This window comes from Vanacampus margaritifer, chromosome 1 (genome assembly GCF_051991255.1).
Source record: "Vanacampus margaritifer isolate UIUO_Vmar chromosome 1, RoL_Vmar_1.0, whole genome shotgun sequence".
NCBI lineage: Eukaryota > Metazoa > Chordata > Actinopteri > Syngnathiformes > Syngnathidae > Vanacampus > Vanacampus margaritifer.
In genome coordinates, this window is record NC_135432.1 from 1,635,214 (window position 1) to 1,647,500 (window position 12,287).

Below are 12,287 nucleotides of genomic sequence, written 5' to 3' on the forward strand. Positions count from 1 at the left end.
TGGTGTGGTGGATGTGGCATGTATGAAAATGAGGGAAGCCATCGACCCCGGCCAGGACAGAGCAAGCACAACCACCCAGGCCCCCCCCAGGCGAAGACGGCGTCTCCACCCCCTCATAGTGTGTGTTATGTGCCCTACGTGTCTATTAACAAAGTGTATTGTGCAAAACTAGTGCAGTGAGTCAAGAGGAGCGACTAGCGGGGTCTCTTGCAACCCGGTGTGGGCAGAAGGCGCACCCGCCCCCAGCAACGATCGGATAAATTCTGTAGGAGAAATAAGACCCCATGAAACAGCCCAAAAAATGGCAACAAGTTCCAAAGGAAATCAAAACGACGGACTTCCTGTTTGGTTTAGCATATGGCACAAATATACTTTTTTGTAGGTCATAGGCTGTTACATGTGTCCAAATTTTCGTAGCTCTAGGTTAAACGTGCACCGCGAATGCTTCATTAAGTGCGGGGGTCCTGCAGGTTCTGCTCTGAGAAGTTAAACTTTGACCTGGTAAGATTGTGCACGGTCCAACAAAAATGTAATTTTCTATAGACTTTATTTTCTGAGAGAGTTATTAGATTTGTATTTATTTATTGCCAAACTTTTTTTTTTCCTGTGAAGATCCCACACTCCCAGAGAGTTATTTTGTTTATATTGATTTTTTCCAGACTTTTTTTTTCTGCAAAGAACCCAGACTGCCAGAGAGTTATGTGATCATTTATTTCCGGACTCTTTGTTTTTTTTTTTCTTTCTGTGAAGATCCAGGAAAGGGTGGTTGTTGCTCGGGGTTGTTTGACGCGTTCTCATTTGAATTTCATTTTGTTCAACCAACATGTTGACTCATTCCATAATGCGCTGTGGCCATCTTGCACATGAAGCCGTTGACTTGCGCGCAGGACATCTGCTTCCATCTTCCAGTCTGAAAGACACCAGAGATCCATTTCAGTGAATGGTGCGGGCGTTCTTCCAACTGCTCCTTCCTGCACGCACCCTTCGCGACATGGCCACGCAGTCCTCGGCGAGGCCGACACGGTTGTTGGGTCCTGTACGAGATAAGGATTATTAGCTTCGATATGCAGCAGTTTGACAAATATCGCCATGGGCCTTTTTGAAGAATCCTATGGCTGATAATAGATTCATTTAAAACTGCGTTGACTTCAGGGAACCATTTCTTGCCATTTTCAGTTTTTGTTTAACTTTTTAAGATGGACTAATGACCCTGGGAGGTCCCTGAACTCTTTGTTATGCATGTCTAGTACGGAAACGTATTGTTTACTTAGGAAAAATAAAAAATAAAATTTGAAGCCATTTCTGTTATTGTGTGTTGGGTTTGAGTTTTTTTTTTTTTTAATTTTCCGTTTCAGTAAATAATTCCTCCCCGTGTTTCTGTTTTTCAATGTTTTTGTTTTTCTGAATAATTTCCCACCCTGTTTTTCAGATTTTTTTTCTGTTTGAATATTTTTAATATATATAAAATAAAACAGGGGAAAAAATCTAATACAACAGGATTTTAATTTAATTTTTTTTTTTTTTTTTAAAGCGAATGCAATAGACTTCCATATTCTATAGACAAAGATGGGGAAAAAATACCTCCAATATTTTGCAAAGTTGTTCAATTGGCATATCGTTGGAGGTTTTTTTCTATTCCAATATTAGTGAAAGTGAGTAGTGAACATAAATATCAGCTACAAATATTGCTTATCGGCCTCTCTGGCTACCAATAATCGGTATTGGCCCCACATAGGTCTCTCTCTATCTTGCACTCACACAAAGTCGCAGTCACGAAGAAATCAACTAGCGGGTCATGCGAGCACGTACCTCGTCGTAGATCAACGTTCCAAAGACTTTGTGGTTGGCATTGGCACATTCTGGTGGACAGTGGAAGCTAGCACAAGACATGAATGGGGTGAAATCAACCTCGTCATGAAAGGTCATGTCAAGTGTGTCTCACATCTTCCAATTGGTGAAGTGGAGGCTGTTGAACTTTCTGCCGCAGGCTGCCGCATCTGTCGGACACAAGATGAACCTAAAGCACGTTTGTTGTTGTTTTTCCCAGCAATGATAGCGGCGACGTCTCGTCTTGCTCACCGTCAAGCGCGCATCCTAAGATGTCAAAGCGGAGGCCGAAGTCAACACCCACCTCCAGCGGTAGAATGCGGATGTACTTTGTGGACACGGGGGTGCCGAAGACGCGAGTCCCGCCGCCGATAAACTACAAATAGAACATCTCCATTTTTGCATTTAATGACAACAGTTTGGACGACGAGGCTGAAGTCCGGTTGTCTTATTGTGAAACGTATGCTTTTCATTTGAAAGGCCGCGCCGTATTTCCGCTTCCTGTTTTTCCGCTTCCTGTTTTTCCGCTTCCTGTTTTTCCGTCCTCCGTTCATCATTCAGCCTGCAGCGTGCAAGTAGTAAATGACGACAAACTGTAAATCTGCCCATGCAAATAAGGCTGCATTTTGAGTTGCTTCAATGGTTGAGTTCAACTGAAGACTTGCAATTCTCTCTCACCCGAGTGCCCTGTGGTGGCTAATTCATCCTAAACAACCAGTTTAGAGGTTAAATACTCAACACTTGACTGGCCGCCCGCTCACCTGCCCGTCCGGGTGCGTAGCCCAGGTTCTCCCATCAACACTCAGCTTCATCTCCAGTTTGAAGCCCCAGTACTCAGAACAGCCCTCGGTCACGATCCCCGTAACCTTTCTCATGTCATCGAGTTCCACCTGGATCCAGCTGCCGTTGGCTGGAGGAGGCGGACATGAGATCCCCTCAGGACACCAAATTGCCAGCACGGAAGGCGTAGCTCTCAATTTACTACATACCATCTTCTGACGGCTTCCAGCAGGACTTCCCGTTCAGGCGGGCTTTCTCGGGGGTGAAGGCGCTCATAGAGGAGGAGGCTTTAAACTGCCAGTCTGCGATGCTTCTGTTTGCGACGCCCAGACTGTCAAGACACACTGCAGACAAGCAAAAGTCATATTGGTGCCAAACAGATGCTTAAGGGCCTTATTCAATAAATGTCTGGCCCTGGCCATCTGCCCCTCGGCAGATTCCTTCTTTTGGGGATTGTTTAGACTTATCGATTGTTTTGCATTTCAACAGACCAACAGCAGACAGTGAGACGCGAAGCCCACCCTTCTGTTCACAGCTGTAGACCATCTCCAGGTATTTGGAGACGGCAGGGCAGGTCGTCTCCTTCAAAAGCGCAATGTGGCACTTGCGCCGCTTGTCACAATGTCTCCTGTAGTGAGAGAGGACTCCTTCCACTGTGCAGCTCCCTGCAAGCCACAACACACCTCTTAAGCCCAGTTGATGTTCCCGGGACCACGGCCGGCGTTGCAACTGAACGTCTTTGACAAAGCAAACTCCTCCAACTCCTTCATATTTTGGGATAACAAGAACTGAACCCTCACATGATAAGACGAAGCGCCTTGAAGATTGCTCGTGGATTTTCGCATCTTACCGTTGGATCCTCCGACGGCTGGACAAACGGATCCACTCCTTCGTCCGTAAAAGGCCGACTGGATGCGGATGACCCTTTCATCCTGATCTTCACCCAGACACCAGAGGTTGGGGGGCGAGTTCTGGCATACAAGGCGTTCCATAAAGCCTGCGAAAGAACCATCTTGTCATTTCTGCCTCTTTTCAAGTCACCATTGAAAGAGACTTACCGTCATGAGGCCGTGGAGGCTCTGGAGTTTTTCCTGCAGGACAAAAGCCAAAGATGGGCATCGACACGCCATGAGAATCGGCCGCGTGTCACACATCTGACCTTTTCCTCTTCTCTTGCAGATGTAGCCGCTTTTTTTCTGGCAGTCGTCAACTTTCCAGCGGCCGTTGGCAGTGAGTAAGGAAAGACACCGTCCACCAGGGGGGTCACCAGGATTATCTGGAAGGAGGCGGCAGATACTGAACACTCCTCCCTTCCTCCACGCTGTCAAACATCGGCCGGGTTTTAGACTGACCTGCATTTAAGTGGACGTAACTCAACGGGGATCCATCAGTCCACTTGCCGCCGTCTTCGGCGATGGTGACGTATGCGCCCAACCACAGAGAGGGTGCGCGCGGCAGAAATGCCAAGAGACCTTTGGATCCGAGGCAAAATAGGAGCAAGACATTGACGCATCTGACATTCAACTTCTTGCATCGTGTGTGCGTCTAACAGAGAGTGAGAGACGACGTTCATGGAGGCTCAGACAAACAACGGGCAGAGAAAAACTGCTGGAATAAATAAAAAAAACTACAATCATCATTGGGTGGCCATCGGGAATTTCGGGAGCCCTGCAGTACTTTGGATGTTTTTGGCAGGGATGTGATTTGACCAAAGTGAAATTATCTGAAAATTTAGCCGGGGGTCTGGGGGCCCCCCGCAGCTCATGGGTTTTCCGTGTTTTTAAGTACTTTCAATGCACTCACATGACAAAGAAATAGACAAAACAACAGCATGAATTTTCAATGTATATTGAACTATCCCATATAAAATGGCAGTTTTAGTCAACTCAAAATCAGTCACATTCAAAAACATTGGACTGCCTTTGCTTTTAAAAACTATCACTGAGAATATGATCATATCTAACTAATGTGATTACCAAGTTAACACATAAATAATGTTGAAGAGTTCAAATTTCATGAACAAATAATTGTATCATGACCAAATGAAAAGTTGAAAAGTAACTCATATTAGAGCATACCACAAATGTCTTTGTTATAGCAGAATATGTTATCTGTCGGAGTCATGTGCGTACACAATGAACTACCAAAAAAAAATAAATAAATAAAAAACTGATTTTTTTTGGGGGGGGGGGGTAAAAAAAGCGGAATTCCGCGACTTAGCGGAAAAATCACATCCCTGTTTTGGTCATTTTGGTGGGTTGGCCAGCCAGCCACCCTTGGAAAGTTGGCTACCGTTGTCGGTTTTCACCATTTGTGGATAATGGCTCTCATTGTGGTCTGCTGGAGTCCCAAAACTTTAGTCATGGCTGCAATGTTGGATTATTATTATTTTTATCAATCTCTATTACCATTTTTTCCTTTTATACAGAAATAAGATTCTGGGTAACCCGGGTTCTCCGAGGACTCTTCCTGGGGTTCACTTCCGTTATCTTTATGGTGCAACACACTTATGTTGATGTGGGACACGCCTCACTTTGTTTTGGATGGTATCCTAAACACTAACCCAACACTGCCGATGGCGACCAGACACACGGACGGAAGGGCGGGCAGACAGCGTACCTTGTATGAAGGCCTGCTCGTGTGAGTCGGTGATGCTGAGCAGGTCGCCTTGGCGGCGGACACACTCGTCTCGCGCCTCCTTCCAGGTCTTGATGGGCTTGCGGCCCATCAGGTAGCAGAAGTCGTTGGAGGGGTTGTCCACCCACCACCAGCCACACTTGTCACTCCAGCCTGCAAGCTAGACCGAGTCACTTGAGGGCACGTGTGACGAGACCGCATATGTGTTGACTGCAGGGTAGGACGCCCACCTGGCGGCCAAAGAAGAGACCTTCGGATATTTTCTGCAAGGATGCGAGAGGGATCAGATATTAGAGAGCTAAGTGCAAAGGCTGCGTTCCTGACGTACCTTTTTTACAGATGAATGAATTGTAGTTGCATTTGAAGTCCACAAATTGTCCACTATAACTTAGCGATACGCAATCCTCCCGCTTGTATCCGTGATTGTCAAAAAGCCAACGTATCCAGTCCTGTGGACGACATGTCAGACGTGACTTGAGCGTATTTGATGTTACACTCTGGATGGCTTCCCACCAAATTTACTCCTAAACAACTTTAGCTCTTTGACTGCCAAAAACGTTAAATAACGTTTAGTAAAATCCTATGGAGGAGTGCCAAAGACGTTAAAAGACGTTTGTTTCAAAACAGAGGTGAAACTAACCATTTTCTATTGTTGATTACTGAAAAACGGAATAAGGTAGAAACAAACTTTTTTTTTCTGATGAAAGATGAGTCCAATCTTTCATTTGGTAGTATGTGCGTTTCCATAGTCCAAACACATAATTTTCTGTGGACCTTGAAAGATCAGTCAAAATGTTTAAAATCGGCTGGCACTGGGGACAACCCATTTCTGAAAACGTCTGGCAGTCAAAGAGTTAATGATTCTTTTCTTGAGAATACTGACTTGTATATTCATTCATATTTAATATTGACCCTACACGGATAGCGTAGATCTGTAGGTGCACGGGGTAGGACACTTTGTTCTGAGGTGTCCATATCGAACTCACCACTGACTGCAATGTCCCTGAAGTGGCGAGCTGCCAAGGCCAGAAGGGAAATGTAATTGGTTGTTTTTTTTGTAATTCTTTATTTATACTTGTTCACACTTTAAATATATGTCGTCGCGAGGGGTAAAGGGAAAAAATCGATATTGCAATATATTGTTGTGGTCTTTGTTGCAATAAATATATCGATACACTAACGGCAGGATCATTAAACATTGTCATGAGATAAAATTTAAATTGAATAAATAAGAAGTGCAGCAATTAAAAGAAGACTTCCCAGAAGTTCGACCCCTGGGCACCCGCCATTCCATGTCGACCCCTGGGCACCCGCCATTCCCTTCGTAACGCCGCCCGCCCATCCCTTAGGACCGACTGACCCATGTTCAACTGCTGTTCACATGGAACCCTTCTCCACTTGGACCTTTAAAGCTCTCGTTTGAACATTTGCTACTACCACCAAGATCTGCACCCGCGGCGGCTCCACCCGGGTCCGCGCTCGAGGCTTCCATGCAAGACTGAAGTGTACCTTCTCATATGACATCTTCACTTGGGCCAAATGGCAACATTTTGGGAGCACTGCAAACATTTCACTTACTGTAGGTGTTCCGTCACTCCACTCATACATGCTGTTGTTGATGTTCCTACGGAGTCCTATGGTATGGTATAGTCCAATGTGATCTTGAGGAAAAGCACACATAATAAAAACCTATTATGCAATTCTGTCATATTTGAAATTTGGGCTATACAATAATCATTAAAAACCAACTGTCCTTGATCAACTTTCGTAATACAGTACGTGACGAAACTGCCCTCCATAGACCGAACTTGAAGGCCACGACGTAACTTTGCGTTTGCCTCAACTAGGGCTGTGCAATTCATCGAAATTCAATTACGATTTGGTGTATTACCCTCCACAATTGCAAAGTTGGCATAATTGTACAAAAACGATTATTAATAATACAGCTGTAACGAGTCCTCGTCATTTCTGCCTCAGATACGCGCCAAGATATTCATAGTCAAGCTAACGACAGAATGAATGATAGTACACGGGGCTAACGCTGAGAGAAACCCAATTTCAAAATAAACCTTACCTTACCACGTAGTATGGGTAGATCAATGCATTGTAGCGCTTTTATTTCGAAGTTGTTTCCGAAAGCATGTCGTCGCGGTATGAGGGCCGACGACGTGCTCGTCTATTCAGAGTTTGTGAACAACGGCAATAGAAATGCCCCAACCAGTTGGTTCATTATTACATGCAAATGTGAGCGAAGGCAGAGGAAAGGCCGTTTGCCGTTTCGGTCTGTGGAGGTTGTCAATCTTGGATCGTGAGAGTGACTCGGCCTTACACCTCATTTTTTACAGTGTGCGACGCTATGTTCAAGTTCCACTGAGAGTTGGAATTAAGAGTTTACACCAGTGGTGAAGTGGGTATACTCTCAATTGTCTTTCTTTTAAAACAATGACATGTAAGAATTAAAAAGCAGTTATTTGTACTTGCTCACAATAATGAAGTCATCATGACTTGTTAAGAACAGTTTGATAACACAAGCAACCTGAAATCATGCCAAATGTATTTATCATGAGGCAAACAAAGTATGTTATAAAACAAATGAGCATATTTAGTGAATAATAGGGCTGGGACAAAATATCGTTTGGCAATACATGTTCACACGATCCGCAGTATCGATCCATTAAGTGGTATCGCGATACTTCATTGACAAGACAGGTGCGTTACAACTTCCAAGTGTCCATGATCAACATGTCTTGCAATTCATTCAATTTGTTTTTCCCCCTGAATTTCCAAAACAGATGGAAGGATCAATCAATCCATCAAATCTTGATTTCACCTTCCATACTTTGAATGCAACACAAAGTGCCTGATATAAAAAAGAAAGAAAGAACGAGAACAAACACTAGGAAAATCCAAAACACAAACAGATTCCCTCCCACCCCCTGGAATATGTGCTTCCCTGGAATGCCCCACACAAAGTAGGTGCAGCTTCAAATGCAATGTTTAAAGCATGGCTGCAGATGAAATTGAAAATGCATGCTAATATCACTTTCCTGAATTTGAGTTGGAGTGAAAAACGGGCCATCCTGGCAGGATGATGATGATCCCTTTTTCAAATCCACATCTATCAGGATCCCGATTGGATCGTGACAGAAGTGGATCGTTCGTCCCAGCCCTAGTGAATAATCAACAAAAATAGTGAAAAACTGTTGTGAGACTTCAGTACTGTTTTGTGCGGAATCTTAAACTATTTGTCCCCATTCTTGTGTTTTAATTGACCGATACTTTCAAAATCAAGTAGCAGCATCTAGCAACTGTTAAACTTAACTAGAGCATTTGGTTAGTGTGTAACCAGCAGCGTCCATCCCAGGAACATGACCAAGTATCCCGTGTACGAGGGCCAAGTCAGTTCACCTGAGCCACATTTCTGGGTCACTGTTGTGGCTCAGGGGGAGCATTTGAAGGATAGTTTTCCTCAACATGACCCGCCCTACTCTGCCTCTGATTGGCTCATCAGTAGTGATGGCAAAATGAAGCTTCATGAAGCACTTTTGATTTTTTTAAGTCCCCTAGATGGTGCTCTTGGTTTAAATATAAAGCCTAGTGCAATGAAAATGTATGAAATTTCCACTGCATCTTCCAACCAAGAGCACCATCTAGGGGACTTCAAAAAATCGCAAGTGCTTCATGAAGCTTCATTTTGCCATCACTACTCATCAGTCCTCATGCCAAAAGTTAGCCAATCTAATCAGTGTAGGCAGGGGGCGCTAGGCCATGGCTGAACGGTGTGCATCACGGGGGGAATTACAAGCGGCTACTCAATATTGACTGAAAAAGAAATGGATATACCCGCGTATACCCTGGATTACACCACTGGCTTGCACCAAATACAACCTTAAGCCCCCACCCCCCCATCCTGCACAATGCCATCTGCGCCCATGAATGCTGTGAAGCATTGTGGGACTACAGCTGGCATCATCGGTTGGTTGGTTAGTTGGTCGGTTGGTTAGTTGGTCGGTTGACACTCACCAGCCAAGAATTTAGCCTCATGCTCTGAGTGGACACTGGCCAGGTGACCTTTCTGTGCTTGGCAAAAGTCCTCAGATGCCTGCCAAGTTTTGTCCGAGTCCCCAACATAATAGCAAGAGTCACCGTACAGGAAGCCGCCAGCGTCGCAGTCGAAAGCTGAAGCCACAAACAAACTTTTCGTTAGAAAAGCATGACGAGGCGGTGCAAGTATAAAAAATGTAAATAAATAAAAAAAGCCTTGCTGAGACGCACTGTCCACTCGATTGTAACCGTAACCGTAGTCTTTGTAGGAACACATCCGTCCGTCCGGGCAGTCTGCAGGAAGACGACACGATTGCACCTTTCTCCTTTCAAAGTCAACATGACGGACATGCAGGTTTACCGTTCAGCGACCGCTCGCACATGTACGTCAACCGGAATGTGCACGGGCCGCGTCTCCACCTGCCATTGAGGATGTACGCGCAGGACTCAGCTTTGGAGCTGTCGGGAGAAGTGCTGGAAAGCGAGACACGCATCTGACAAACGGGACAAATTGGAGACTTTTCTCTCCTTTCTGATGAAAAGTCAACAAAAGCCTTTTTTTTCCCTTGTCACATTTTGGAAACGGGTCCCAAAATCTTGATGTTGTCCCGCCTGACAATCAAAGGACGCCAAGACGTGAGCTTCTTACCTTCCGACATGACCTCCGTCCCAGTTGGCGTAGGTCGCCGTTACGCGGGCGTTGGACCACGTCAGAGTCTCTCTTCCCGCTTCATATTGACACCAGGCCCTGTCGCATTTCTGTGGAGACCAATCCCGGTTGTCAATCGCATACCAGCAGAGTGGACTCTTGCGCTTCCGTCTCACCAGATTGGAGAGTCCGATCCAGAACAGCGTGTCGTAGCCCATTTGCTCCTTGACGAAGGTTTCCTGGTCCGCCGAGGTGAGGGAGACCAGGTCGCCGCCTTCCCAGACGCAGTGGTGACGGGCCCCCAGCCAACCGTTGAAGGCCTTCATCTTCTTGTAGCAGCTGGAGCCGTGCCGGTCCCACCCGTTGGCCATATCACATGTTGACCTCCCATCGGCTGGTGACACTTTTGGAGATTATTCTGACATATTAGCACAATTGCCTTGCGCATGCACAAGTCGGTACCCCATGGCATTATGGGGAAGGGGGAGAATGCTATGCTTGTAGCATTTAGCCTACAAGTATGTTTGGTTCAAAAGCATTTTCGATTCCAACTCCATCGCTGAGGGGGTCATTTGGGGATAGAAGCAGGTTCATAAATGGCCGTCACTAGCGATGGCAAAATGAAGCTTCATGAAGCACTTGTCATTTTTTTTAAGTCCCCTAGATGGTGCTCTTGGTTGGAAGACGCAGTGGAAATTTAATACATTTCCATTGCACTAGGCTTTATATTTAAACCAAGAGCGCCATCTAGGGGACTTAAAAAAAATCACAAGTGCTTCATGAAGCTTCATTTTGCCATCACTCCATTAGTTTGGTTACACGTACGTCCGCTGGCAAGCTTCGTGATTGCTTCTGTCCGTTCCCTCGGTTTCAGGATATTGACAAAATAAATGAAAGAAACGTTTCCATTTGAGCCTCTTTTAAGTCCGTTTGGATCTTCCTTTTCTGTCTGGAAATTGGGACGAGTGAACGGAGGTTTGCAAGCATACACTTCCGTCTTCTCGAGCTTTGAAATGGTCTTTTTTGTTTTTTTGCCTAAAAACTCCATTAGGACAGTTAAAAAGTACCTGTCGTTTTGGCACTTAAGGCTGAAAGTCGGCTGAAAGCCGTTAAACAATGGTTGCAAGCAAACTGAATTCAGATCAATAGAACTTTGTCTGAATTTTATAAATTACTTTTGACCATTACATTAAAAAAAAAATAATACTCAAAATGTCTAATGTCTAATTTAGGAACACCACTTTAAGTGCAATATAAGACGAGATGCATACCTTTTTTTTATACATGGTCCATGAATAAAATAACAAGGTATCCTGCCTTAAGTTATATTGCACTTGTAATGCACTTGAAGTTGTGTTTGTAAAATCCAAATGGTCCAATTGGACATTTTGAATATTTAATTTTTTAAAGCTAGTGTTTTATAAAATAATTATAAATGAAGGCAAAGTTCCATGTATTTGTTTGAATGAAAAATACATCTAAGTGCAATTTAAGGCAAATTCCCTTCGTTTAAACAGGGAGAATGGATTACAAAGTAGCATAAGTCCACAATATTGAAAACATTAAGAAAAGCAAGCTCAGCCAAGCAATTACGGTTGCAGCTATGCTAACAGTTAGCTACTAGCCACGAACGCCGGAAAATTGTACCCTATCGTGCAATGACTGTGTAATTAACTTGTAGTTTCTTCGTGTCCTAAATTAGCTATTTAATATACTTTAGGGGTGGCATTACAATAATGGTGGTAGAAAATATGTCATTTCAATACAAACGTCGAGTATGCGAGCCAAAATGCCAAAGGGAAGTAGTCAAGCTAGCGTTCACGCCACCATGTAGGCAGACTTCAAAGTAAAATCAGGCAACAATATTGCATTGTTGTCAATGTATTATTTGGCCAGCTTTATTTTGAAGTTTGACTTAGAGTAGGCAGCGTGTGTTTGACACAGACAAGAATAGCTTGAATCGCATTGTCAAAGTGTGTTCCAAGATTATTGGAGCTTGTCAGAGAGACTTGGGCACAATTTGGGAAGACCAAGTAGCTAAGCTAGCAAGAAGTATCATTAGCTAAAATGATCATGTATGTCCCATCTCAGGAATTCTCTCTTATGCCTCCAGGCAGACGTTCTAATGTGCCCCAAAGGAAAAACCAATCAGTATTCAAAGTCCTTTATTCCCTCTGCTATGAAGCTCCTAAACGCAGACCATGCTCATTTTAAATTAGTTATTTTACATTCTAAAGGAATAATTGACTGAATTATTTCTTCAACACTTTTTATTGTTGCTGCTCATTCACTTATCCGTTAATGGACTGATTGGACACGGGTGTGCAGACTGGGAAGCTACAAATGAATT

General features: G+C 44.3%; 1 protein-coding gene across 6 annotated transcripts in view; it reads right to left on the bottom strand.

The window, feature by feature from the left end:
• Window positions 1-692: 692 nt before the first annotated feature.
• LOC144052371 (C-type mannose receptor 2-like) overlaps window positions 693-12,287 on the bottom strand; it is an 11,907-nt gene continuing 312 nt past the window's right edge. Inside the window, exons 2-22 of one of the 6 annotated variants that reach the window (XR_013294213.1) lie at window positions 10,114-10,340; window positions 9,938-10,047; window positions 9,650-9,762; window positions 9,520-9,582; window positions 9,268-9,423; window positions 6,823-6,905; window positions 5,573-5,693; window positions 5,475-5,507; window positions 5,227-5,397; window positions 3,960-4,079; window positions 3,767-3,883; window positions 3,666-3,698; window positions 3,458-3,604; window positions 3,129-3,272; window positions 2,817-2,951; window positions 2,589-2,737; window positions 2,080-2,203; window positions 1,943-2,017; window positions 1,810-1,876; window positions 982-1,034; window positions 693-910 (exon numbers count right to left, since the gene is read on the bottom strand). Coding sequence is in view for 5 of the 6 variants with exons in the window: in XM_077566362.1 (XP_077422488.1) it covers window positions 832-910; window positions 982-1,034; window positions 1,810-1,876; window positions 1,943-1,997; window positions 2,080-2,203; window positions 2,589-2,737; window positions 2,817-2,951; window positions 3,129-3,272; window positions 3,458-3,604; window positions 3,666-3,698; window positions 3,767-3,883; window positions 3,960-4,079; window positions 5,227-5,397; window positions 5,475-5,507; window positions 5,573-5,693; window positions 6,823-6,905; window positions 9,268-9,423; window positions 9,520-9,582; window positions 9,650-9,762; window positions 9,938-10,047; window positions 10,114-10,340 (2,300 nt within the window). In the remaining variant the exon portion in view is untranslated. The other 5 variants (XM_077566362.1, XM_077566371.1, XM_077566379.1 and 2 more) reach the window with 5 other exon arrangements.